Source organism: Haliaeetus albicilla, chromosome 24, assembly GCF_947461875.1.
Source record: "Haliaeetus albicilla chromosome 24, bHalAlb1.1, whole genome shotgun sequence".
Classification (NCBI taxonomy): Eukaryota; Metazoa; Chordata; class Aves; order Accipitriformes; family Accipitridae; genus Haliaeetus; species Haliaeetus albicilla.
In genome coordinates this window covers 18,039,101-18,051,299 of record NC_091506.1, presented here as the reverse complement: position 1 = coordinate 18,051,299, position 12,199 = coordinate 18,039,101, and the positions used below count along the sequence as shown (strand labels likewise).

General features: G+C 46.3%; 1 protein-coding gene across 2 annotated transcripts in view; it reads right to left on the bottom strand.

Moving 5' to 3' along the window:
- Positions 1-12,199, bottom strand: part of STAB1 (stabilin 1) — a 63,835-nt gene that overhangs the window by 17,228 nt on the left and 34,408 nt on the right. For both annotated transcript variants that reach the window (XM_069812418.1, XM_069812419.1), the window contains 17 exons: positions 11,858-12,016; positions 10,845-10,940; positions 10,356-10,451; positions 9,699-9,746; positions 8,698-8,828; positions 8,198-8,309; positions 7,893-7,970; positions 7,410-7,511; positions 6,812-6,919; positions 6,177-6,308; positions 5,856-5,984; positions 4,928-4,984; positions 4,011-4,106; positions 2,705-2,900; positions 2,147-2,242; positions 1,004-1,049; positions 222-301 (listed from right to left, as the gene is read on the bottom strand). In XM_069812418.1, the coding sequence (XP_069668519.1) occupies positions 222-301; positions 1,004-1,049; positions 2,147-2,242; positions 2,705-2,900; positions 4,011-4,106; positions 4,928-4,984; positions 5,856-5,984; positions 6,177-6,308; positions 6,812-6,919; positions 7,410-7,511; positions 7,893-7,970; positions 8,198-8,309; positions 8,698-8,828; positions 9,699-9,746; positions 10,356-10,451; positions 10,845-10,940; positions 11,858-12,016 (1,762 nt within the window). The remainder of the gene's footprint in view (positions 1-221; positions 302-1,003; positions 1,050-2,146; positions 2,243-2,704; positions 2,901-4,010; positions 4,107-4,927; positions 4,985-5,855; positions 5,985-6,176; positions 6,309-6,811; positions 6,920-7,409; positions 7,512-7,892; positions 7,971-8,197; positions 8,310-8,697; positions 8,829-9,698; positions 9,747-10,355; positions 10,452-10,844; positions 10,941-11,857; positions 12,017-12,199) is intronic.

Sequence of the window (12,199 nt, the reverse complement as noted above, 5' to 3'; positions counted from 1 at the left end):
CTCTATAAATATCAAGAGCATCCTGCGTAAAGCTCTGGACTGGAAAACATCTCTACCAGAGCATGGCAGAGTTCATGCCGGATGGCTGAGACAAAAAGGATTTGAATGATCTTTCCCCTGGCAACATCATGCCATTTATTTCACAAACAAACCCCTTGTCTTTGCATAGCTTCAACAGGTGTTTGCAAGCCTTGAATCTTGCCCACACTTGCTGGACATACCTGTGCAATGGGTCCCATTCCCTGTGTATCCAGCAGAGCAGAAGCACGTAGGTGGGGAATCTGCGGAACTATTGAGGCAGCTGAAACAAGAAAGGGGTAAAGAATCACTGACGACACCTCCTGATTTACTCAGCCCCTGGGAAACACTATCCAAGTCTGGCATATGCAAGTTAGAGACCACAATGACCACAGGAGGAATATGCCTTAAGTTGCTGTGTATTTCTTTACAGCACAATATTCAAGTCACGCTGGCCAGGGAGCTGGCATCCAGGCACAGGCTTCACACCTTGCACAGTGCACCTTCACCATGCCCATGTGCTTCTGCACAGTACAATGCAGATGGCTGGGTCATGGTACCGCAGAATAGGAGACTAGATCAGGGATGGAGAAGGCAGCAAGAGGGAGTCATCGCAGCCCATCAGCCTATTTAATTCCTTGGTGGGGGCAGGCGAGGCAGAAAGGGCTTGTAAATGGGTGGTTGATTTGCTCCATGAATAAGGCCAGACTTGGAGTACCGTGGAGTATCTGCTTTCTCCCATCCACACATGCAGAAGGAACTTGGAAAGAATTTATGCTCAGAGAGACAAAATCCTTGGGGAAACGGGATGCAGCTTAGCACCAAAGAGAGTTCCCAGAATGGAACTGACATTTATGCATCTTTAATGAGTAGGCACCTTCTCCCAGCCCTCTGCGAAGCCCTAAACACAGAATCACCTCTATGTAAAACACATACAAACTCACACGGCTTTCTCAGAATGACCCAGCCCCTTGTCTCTACTTACTTGGCCATTTGATGGCAAGTGTTATTGCATAAGTCAATCTCAATTCCTGCAAGAGAAAACACAAATGTGACTTTGCATTTTCAATTTAGCACTTGCTGGGGCCATTTCTGCCATCTAGAGTAAAGGACCCTGCAAACAGCCTCACTGCCACACTTGTGGTGCCCTGACTGATGATGGGACACACTAGCAGTTATGCTAACTCTCCTGTCCTACGTGGCAGCAGGAAAATGTCATGGGATTTATGTTTTGGCACTTTGCAATGGAGTGAATTCGATGTTCTCTGTCTGAGCTAATGGTTCAATTTGATCCCATCTGCATGGCCTCCACACTGCTAGGAATTAAACAAGGACTAAAACCTTGTTAATCCAGACATACAGGGCCATTTGGCTTTGCCTCTTTCGAAGCAAAAAGATGAACTTTTTTCATGCTTTACATTTACACTAGATAGGACAGCTCCACTCCTTTTCCATTCCTAAATGCCCCCAAAACATTTGACTTCACTACAAAATCAATCTTTGTGTGCAAACCGTTAATATCCCAAAGTATTTAGAAGCTCAGGTTCCTCCCCACCCCAATGGTAATCATAATCCCAAATCCCAGGAACAAGCATCTCCAACATATTACTTTGACATACAATGACAGATTTATTGAGAACTGCAGACCATGGCCTGAGCTCACCTAAATCAATGCATCTGTAAGCAGAAAAAGCAACTCAGCAGACATATTGGGGCCCTTCAGAAGCTTCAAAACAAGCCCTGCCACCTTCTTAGGCAAGTAACAGGAGTCGTGGTCAACCCAATCTGGCTGGGAGCTTCCATCTCTCTCTCCCAGGGCAAGGGGCTGTTCCTGAGGTGCCTCAAATCTCAGCAGAGATGGAAGGAGGGGTTATGCTTTTCTCTACATGAATTTCACTCAAATAACTCGAGAGCTCATGTGCTGTTGGGGAAGTCACACCGCATATGCAGCTTATGTGCAGGAATGAGCTAGCACAGTCTGATAAGCTTTCGGGGGGATGCAAAGTACATGCGACTGTGGTCACCTTCCTCAGCTAACACAGAATTGCTCTGGCAACTGAAGAGGATCACATGGATTTCTCTGCCAAAAAGGCAATATTACACCATAGGCCCCTTCACACTCACGTACTTTCTTGGCAGGTAGGGCCCTTCCACCCTGGGAAACACTCGCAGCTCCCGTCCCCTTCCAGTCCGTCGTTACATATGCCGTTGTCGCAGGCACATTCTGCAGGGGAAATACAAACACTCGTCACTGTCAAACCAGCCAGGTCTCACGAGCAGAGTCTTGCTGCCATTTCGCTGGCTGCTCTGTTCCTAATCCAACGCATCAAACTGCCATAAAGAAAATGTCACAGGAGTATCAGCTCTTGTTCCCTCACTACCGGGCCAAAAAACCCAGGAATAGACCACCCACCTCTACTTTCTGTAGTTTGGGTAGCGGCAAGATCAGCAGCATAGCACAGTCAGTCATGCCTTGGTTTGAGGATGAAAAATGGGGCCACTCTGGCTGACCACAAGTGCTCACTCCCGCTGTCCTTCTCTCAGTGGCCTGCCAGCTGTTTCCCTGTCTCAGAGATCTTGGGACATTACTTCCCTCCCACGACCCCTCCCGAGAGCTGAGACGTGGCCACTTTCTCCCCTTGCAAGCAGGATGGTAGCAACAAGCTGCAATAGCCATCAGTGTCACCTGATTTGCAGTCAGCTCCATATCGGCCCACTTCACACATTTCACAGGCAGTGCCGTGGAAACCCTCCAGGCATCGGCACTCTCCACTGCCCTCGATGCCGTCCTGGCATTCCCCGTTCCCAGAGCACCACTGTCCTGGCTTTCCTGGGCACATATCGCACATGTGTCCGTAGTAGCCAGGGCAGCAGACAGACCTCTGGAGAACAACAAGAACAAGTTGGGGTAAGCTGTCTTGTGCGGCATAGACAAGGTACAGCTTTATTGTGGAAGCTACTCTGTTCCTTTAACTATGCAATAGCCATAATTCCTGACAACGCATGAAAGGGCCAGATGTGTGCAGGTAGGACAGAGTGAACCCCTTAAAATGGGGTGCTCTGTTGCCCAGAACTTCATGTAAAGGTCCACACTGCCTTTGAGCAACACTGGCCATTTGGCGAGCAATGCAAATGTTCAGTCCTGCGCCCACCCAGCCTATCTCCTGCCTGTGTCCCTAGTGTGTCCCACCAGTAAGATACTCTGTTGGTCAGAGAGAGGCTCTGCCACAAGGTGATTTGGTTCAGAAGCCTGATTTAACTGCTTTCACTTCTTTCTGCATCTACCCATGGAGGGAGGAAACCATGATGGGACCAAGTTGGACAGTACAGATGAAGAGAAACGTCGTCTAATGAAGGGATGCAGAAGTGCCCAGTGAGGTACAATTGCTGACTGAAGCTCTGCATGCGAGTATGTATGTCCAACTCACGCTCTCCTTTCTCCTCAATCTCCCATTCCCACTAAACTTTCCAGGGAGATGCTTCAATACCTATAAGAGCTCAAATTCACACAAGTCTTTCTTTTACCATTTCCTCTTCAAATGTTTTTCCCAACCATGCATTTTCACAAAACTGGTAGGAGCCATAATAACTGCGAGACCTTCTGCTCCTCCCTTTGGTTCAGCTCCAATTAGTCATCAGTTATTTGGGAAGGCACATGCACAAGCAAAATACCATCATTCATGCCTCATTTCCTTAGGAAACCAGACTACAAATGTTCAACTCCTTCTCTTCCTCTTCAGGACAAAACCCAAAGCAACAATACCAAAACAGCAGACCACAATCCATCACTGTGCAGACATTTCCGCAGGTTAGTTTTTTCTCCAGTGCCCTCCATCTCCAGGATGGAGAGCGACTGCCAGACAAGCCCAGTCTCAGCTACACAATGACACAAACGCAGCCAGGACCTCAGCACAGGCTGTATTTCCATGGCTGTATTTCTAATACCCATCTTGCTTTTGTCAGAATGAATGCAAGGCAAATATTTTTCTTACTAGAGAAACTTTTGCACAGGTGAAATGGCAGCCAAGTATTCCCATATCTGCAGAGCGTAATTCACAGCGAGCGAGATTCTTGCTTCCTGGCAATTCCTGCAGATATGATTAACACAGATACAGATAGAAGATATTACAATATTTAGACAAACATTGTACATTTTGGCGCATATGGCAGCGTTCTTGCCTAACAGAGGAATAATGCTTTTTATCCTACAGGAACAGCCCTAAAAATTTGGACTATCCAGAGCTGAGAACAATAAGGCATCTCTAGACGTGAGGTCACCACACAGAGTCTATTTTGTTACCTGCCAAATCCATGGCATACATGTCAGTATGAATACTGGGAAAAAGCAACTGGAAAATTTTTGGCATAAAGTAATGAAGCCTTAGAAGCCAGATGTGGCTGCTAGGCACTTCATAGCCAGCATGCAGATGAAATGTTTAGCCGTTTTCCTCTCCGGAAACGTTCGTCACTCACTCACAAACAAGCTGCAGGCCTAACCAGCCCATCCGTGTGAACAAATCAATGGTCCAGGCTGGGAAATTGCTATTGGCACCCCTAAACAGGCTTTCCTTGATGATAATGGCAAAAGAGTAAAAGATGAAAAAAAGACATCACTTCTTCCCTGCTAAGGGGGGAAACTCCTCACACTGCATGCTCTAAAGTTCTCCCGAAATTCAGGCAAAGCCTGGTGCCAGCTCTGTAAGGAGCCTCATGGTTTATGTTTGTGTTTTTCCTGTGTAAGCCTCCCTTGGTTTCTGCTTCCTCTTACAAACCTTGCTAATGAATGAGCCACAGAGGACTCAAGGGCACATTTTTTCAGGTATTGAGATGACACCTGTAGAGCAGTAAAAGGACATCAAAGCAGTATCTGCAAACAGTCTGTGAGATGTCACATGAACGAAAGACTCACCACAAGAACTGATCCAGGAGGACACTTGATCCCCTTCTCACACTTGCCGCATCTTGACTAGGGCACAGAGAACAGGACAAGTCACATGTGTGCCCTCTACCAACGTCACACCAAGACACTAATCTTGATTACAAATGGTGCTGTACAGGCTGCTGGCTGGGACAAAGACAAAGATGTATTTATCTCTGTGGCTTAAAACACCAAAAGACGAAAAATCGTGATGCATGATCCTCAGGTCCTGGCTGCTATCAAAGGCTTCACACAAGGTCTTATTCCTGTACTCCAGTGGTGTACACAAGGTCTTACTTCTGCACTCCAGAGGCTGTACCACAAAACAAACCAGAAGAGATCACACGCTACACCTTTCCTGAGATTCTAAGCTGGGATAGGGCTTTCAGTAGGCCTGAAGTTCCTTCATGCAAGGCTGCAGATACTTTTTTTCTGATCTGTAACAAAGCAGGCATACCTCAGTCTGACCCTGCAATCTTCAGATGGCCAAGAGCCACAAGATACATGTGGCCTGGACTTTGGCCATGACTCCCAGGCAGACCACAGCATTTCCTAGGGGCCTTGTGGTCAATGCCATGCAAGAATTGGGCTGGATTCTCCTTCCACAGCTGAGTATCTGTGAGTCCCTGCACCTGCCTGCCCCACGGCTGGCACTGGGAGGGAGCCCCAGCAAGTGAACTGAATGTGATCTGCACAAGAGCTGCAGATCTGCTGCATTAGAAGCACAGAGTCTGAGGCTAGGAGGTGCCAAGTCTCCAGGATGTCCCATTTCACATGACGCTCATCTGGGGTCAGACCACAAGCTACTGTCTCATCCACGTGGAAGAGACAAGGTAGGTTGTCTCCTATTCATCAGTTTGGTTCAGCAGGTGGAGAAACCCTGTGAAATGGTGGTCAGCTCCTCGGTAATCACCATTACCTTTTGTATGGTGGTGGTATTGGCAGTGCAACGATTCTTCTGTATCTGGAGGACCTGTGAAACCCCGATCAGCATGCCATTCTTCGTCTCAAGAAATTTTCCATCCAAAGGAATATTATTGACAAACTTCTGCAAAGGAGAAGAAAATGGCTGATATGATAACCTTCAACTCCACTTGCATGGATTGTGTAACAGTTGTCAGACAGTCACAGTAAACTTGTGAGGGTGTGCAAAACAGAAATGGATGTATCCAGCCACCAGCCTTAGAAAGTGATAGGTCAAGCCAGATCTTCAAATGGCAGAACAGTCTTCCTTCCTTACCTGGGTGCTGTTTTGATAAAACATGAGCCAGTAGGAGAGCCCTAACATGCTGTTCTTATGAATTCCACTTCTCAAGTCCGTGGGCAAGAGCTTCTCTCCTAGTACAATGTGGTACTGCACTGTCTCGTTGTCCTAAATAATACACAAAACCACCAAATGTTAGGACTCTCTTGACTTCCTAGACTACAATTCAGTCAGAGGTATGGCATAAGAAGAGTTCCTAAGCATCTGTAATGGCTAATTAAGCCCACAGAGCCTACTAACTCCCTATCACAGATGACTGACCACACGATGACCCTGTTACTGGATGAAGCCATAAATGCTTTCAAAAGGTCAAAAATTGCCACAAATACGCCACAGCCAGCCAGGAAGGGCAACATGTCATGCCATCTATCCACACACAAATCTACTCAGAAATTTGCATCTGGAGTCCAAATGCTGTTTTCGGATCCCATTGGAACACCCCAGGGAAACATCTCATTTCTCTCTGCCGCATTTCTCCCAGCTTCTAGCATCAGATATGCTTCTCCTCTCCATGCTCAAATCCACTGAACTCAAGTTTATGATCTGACAGTGTACATGCCCCTGCACTTACCACAATACATACTCAAACTGAAAGGAAGCAGTGAGCTTACCAACTGTGTCACATTGGCAGCATGGCAGTACTCCTCAATGGAATTATTTCCAGGAACAAAAACTGTGTATTTTTCAGAGGACTCGATTTTTCCAATGAGCTGGTATTGCTAAAAAATGTCCAAGCAGTAACATTAGCTATTACAGTTGTACTTACTAAAAACCAGACCACACATGAAATCAATTACAAGAGCGCTAGAAGAAATGCTTGAAAATGGGATATACAACTTCTGCTCAGTCACACACATCTAATTGCTTGCTCCTCCTCCTGGGCTGACATAAGTGCAGCTTCTCAGTTATGAACAAGTCTTCCTTGCCCTCTAGGTTTCTCTGCCCTGTACAAGCATGACAGCGCCTGCGGTAGACAGGTTGTCCTCCACTGTAATAACATGCCAATCATATAGAGATCCAACTAAGTATATAACTCTCTGGCTGCTCAAAAGAGCTTTCCGAGAAGATCTCCCATGAATGGTAGGAAACGGGTGATCTCCCTTGTCTCACCAGGCAGTCCAAATTTTGGTCCCCCAGTACAAGGTAAGGTGGGCATTTGCTCAAAACACAGTTCTGACAACCACAACAGTGCTCACCTCAGCTGCTTACCTGTAGCAACTCCTTGAATGTGCTGAATGAGGCAACTGTCTCAAGCTGTTTCTGCAGACCTGGAGGACTTGGTGGGATATCTCCTGAAGGCAGCAACAAAACCTGTGGAAAAAGTGAGTTCATAAGCAAGGTTGGGCAAGGGGCTCTGGGGGAAATCACACTAGACTCCTGCCCTGCTTGCAAGAAAGGCAATTCGAAAAGGCCTCATTTTACACAATTCTGCAATAGCCTTAACTCTTCTTCTGTCAGCCAAGAGAAGAGGAACTCGCCTCCCGCTTGTCCTGGAGACAAATATTTTAAACATTAAACACTGCTGCACAGGAAACATCTGTCAGGACCTTGTGATAACCAAATATATTCTTGACATTATATCCCTTCCTAACTGTCCAGACATGTATTCCTCCTTGGCCCGATCACAGATGCTGCAACACAAACCTGCTGCTACAACTGCAGCATTTCCCAGTATCACACGTACTGACGTACCTTACTGAGGACATGAATAATGCCATTGCTGGCAGGGATGTCGCTGACGACTATACTCGCATTCTGGATGGTTAATACCTGCAAAAGCATCAGAAGGAGAAGCAAAAGGTTTAGAAATTGCTAAGCAAATTCAAAACAAGTATGTTGTTTGTTCAAGGTTGCATGTGATTGATCTGAGTACAATTTTTGAAAGATGTCTGAGTTTGAGGGCATCAGTGTCCCATCCAGGCTCCCCACTGGATACAGCAGCTCTTGAGCAGTTTAATTTGCTACTTGTACATGTGCGTTATGTAAGAAACCCTTACGCCGCTCCTGGTGTTTATCTGCCATCTGGTCTGTGGGTTGAGGGTGGGCAATTCTGGCTTGTCATATTTTTTGAGCTTTTCAGAAGTGAAGACACCTTCAAGAAAGTGGGCCCTGAAGGGAACAAAGACAGGTAAAGAAAAGATTAGGCACTGTTTGTAATAACAGGGAGATAAGACCATACCACCCAACATTCACGTCTCTCACATGAGGTAGTTAAGCATGGGGAGAAAATGATAGAGGGAATTACTGGTCCTGATGCCATCTGCATGACAGGGAAAATCTCCCTCTGCAAATACATGAAAAATAAACCCACTTCCCATGGCCTGTGGTCTGTTACATTTTAAATGCCTACTAAATTCTTTGCCTGCTAGATATTTAATCTTGCTTCTAGATTTATCTCAAGATAACTCTTTATTGGTCTTGTACAAGCAGAAATCCAGTTCACAGCTTTGTTATTGTTGTTTGGCATAGTAAAGCAAAGGCAGGAGTCTCCTCATACCTGACTAAAAATGGCAGCATGTAGGGGGTCAACCAGAAATCTTTCTCAGTCTTGCTCAAGTTTTTGATAGCTGCCTCTGATGGCACCAGCACAGTGACATTGGTTCCTGCTGGGATGCTGAAGAGAGATTTCTGTTGTCCAAAGCACAAAAATGAACAAATAAGACATGCCACTGCCACATCTATACCACAAAATATAACCAACAGCCATCCCACTCTTGCAGTCGCATAAAAGGGATGTGTAGAAAGACAGCATATGCTTAGCAGCACAGCAGGCCTCCTGGGCATGGCAGGTAAGTGCTGTTGGCAATCAACGAATGCCGCGGGTGGTTTAGCCAAAACAGCTAACATCCATTTGCCAAGGGAAAACCTACTGCTTTAAGCCCTACTTCTGTACTTCAATTAATCTTCAAACCCATTCAATCATACCAATAAATCCTTTCTGAACCCTCAACATCAGTTTTAGGGGAGAGACCAAGATTATTCCTAGCACATACAATGTATGCAGCAGGACGGGTAAGCTAAAGCTCAATTAGATGCCATATGTCATAGCACGCTTCCACAGACTTGCTGCAAGTCTGCAGAGTGTCTCTGTTATGGCCACACCAGAGACAGGGAAGCAGTAACATGAAGAGGAACAAACATACAGTCTAACTTCTCAAAGCATGCTCTTCTGAAAAATAGCTACTATAAAGCTGCCCCTTTTTCTTTCCCTTCTGTGCTATTTTATGATGGCCAGGAGTTACAGATGATACAACCGTGAAAATTAAGTGTAACCCAGCCCCAGCTTCCTCTGGTGCTAGAAACACTCACAACCCTCACTCTATCACAAACTCCGGAGCTTTTCTACACACCTGCTCTGTAATGATTTCTCTTTTGCTGTTGTTTTGTTTTTCTCTAATGAAAAAGATAAATGGAGTTGCTCTTTCTGTAGCAGCAGTGTTTGCAGAGACGTCACTTCTACCAAACTTACCTGTGTGGGCATCCCACGGCTGTTCTTACCTTAAGCCAGTCATAGAAGCCTGCGAAGTGGGAATTCCTGGCCAGCTCCTTCCAAATAGAAACAACAGAAGGGTTACCCCTGCTGAGCACTGGCATTGCAGGGCTAGGGGACTCAGGGTGGGGGAAAGGAGCCCTTTGCAATATCAAATCTGGCAATAATGACTTAGACATTCCTCTCTCACCTTACAACCATTACAGGCACTGTGTATCATGGGGAGTGATGGGCACTCCTAAAAACACTCCAGCCATTAAAAAAAATATATTCTTAAACAAACAAACTCTTTTCAACTCATCTGCAACTGCTCATGTTTACCAGGGACAGGGATTGAATCCACAATGGCCTTTGATATTTCTAATGACAGAAAATGGGCCTAGCAGCTCTGACTTGGAAAAGTTTCGAAACAACAAAAAAACCAGATCACTTATTGCACAGGACAGACAGCGGTGAAGCAGCTTTGAAATTATTGCTGATGGTTTCATGAACACATTGACCTTGGCACCAGTTGTGTCTCTGTGGCCTTGGGCAGACACATGTGCTGTGCTCTCAGGCTGGTACTGGGAGAAGGAGTAAACTCAGGTAACAGAGAAAACGAAAGTAAGAGCAGAGCCATTTCTCTCCAATCTCAAGAAGACCTCAGACATTTATTTTTTACTCACTTTTAGAATGTCCCCATAGCATGTCATGCCATCCCCCATGTAGCCTTGAGGGCAAGCGCAGGATCTCTCTCCTCCTCCAAGGGGTACACACGTAGCCTGAAAATACAAGGAAAGAAGAAATTAGAGAGCAAAACCAGGTTATGCAGTGTTGTACCTATCTAGGAATTGAATTCTGGCCTCCCATGGCCTGGGCTAGCAGAGCACACAGAAGCACCTTCCTCCTATTGCCTTTATGATGGCACTGAATTTATACCTCCTCATGCATTAAAGCCTAGGTGATGGCTTTGGTTGTGTGAACTCACAAAAATCAGAGGATCCACCTGGGTAAATCAGAGACCAAACCTTTATAACACATCAGTGACATGCCAAGAAGATGATGTAACGTAAATCCTTGCAATTCTCTCAATGCTGTGGCTGAAAAACCTCTGTTAGGGAGCAGAGGAGCCTCAACTGCCATGCCAGCCTTGGGACAGCACTTTAGCTACTCACCAAGTCATGGCAGCCACCGTTGTCCATGAGGCATGGGTTGATTGCATCACAGTTGTGGCCATCACCAGCATAACCCCTCTTGCAGACACACTTGCTCTGCAAGAAAGAGACATTTCAATTTTACAGACCTATCAGAGAGTCCTCATTTGCTACCCAAAAAAGGCCTAAAGCAGCAAAACCTATTCTCAATATATTTTCCCAAGTTTTCTTCCTGGTCCCTCAAGACCTGGAAATGTGGAGGTATTTCTTTAGCAGGGCATCATCCTCTATCTTGGCACACACGCTGTCTGGTTACTCAAGAGCATTGATCCCTTGCACTGCTTGACTGTAGGAGGGTCACTTGAAGATGATGGTTTCCTTCTTTGTTTCCAGCTTTTCGGGGAACGACACAGAGTTAGTCAATGGCAGAAAGAGAAGAGGGGTTAATTTCAGAGCTTCCTGCTTTCAAGATAGCTAGGAGAACACTTGCACATCTCACCTCACTAACATCTGCGGAAGATTTGGCACCTTTTTTCAGCACATTGTCCAATGCTCCCCTGTCTCAGTGGGGAGAAGCACTTTGAGAAGCAGCACCCTGAGAAGCCATTTCTGCATGCCTTCCTCCTATCTCAAGTTGCCCGACTGCCAGCCCAGCTCCCTCCATGGACTATCTGAACAGCTGCACATGCTTTTCTGTATATTTTAGCATTGCCCAGAGCCTATGCTGTGATCTGGGAACAAGGAGAACACAGCAACTGATGGCTTATACTGAGCTGTATTATGGAGTGTAGTGTCTTTGCTGTGTAGTGTCTTTGCTGCATGAAAGTTTCAGAGCAGCGCAGCAGCCTCAAACTCATCAGCGCATCTCACCTCATGCAAGCACACTGTGTGGTCTTAGCTGCAGTGTTTCTGGCAGCAGACAAGCAGGCTTTGCTGCTGACCAGCCCAATTTCTACCTCTGGTGATCCCAGGCCATCTCAGAGCAGCTTAGGAAATTGTAAGTCCACTATCAGACTGCTTAGCATTGATCATACCTGGCCAGGGCCGATATAAATGCAGTCAGCATTGATGTGACAGTTCCCTCTGCTCTCCAGCATGCAGTTGTCTATAGCCACACAGGCCTTCCCGTCCCCAGTCCAGCCAGTGTTGCACTTGCAGGTGGCGGTGCCAGGGCCCGTACTGGTGCACAGGGCCTCCAGGAGAAGGGAGAGAAAAAGAATTACACTCAGCAGAAGAAGGGAGGGAGTGCAGTACAAATACAGCAACAAATCTCCTTCGTCAGACTGTGGAGAGTTTCTGAATGACCAATTCTGATTCCAGCACTGCCGGGGGTGGGGAGAGAAGGGATGGAAGTATCTTCTCCAGAAAAGTCCTGG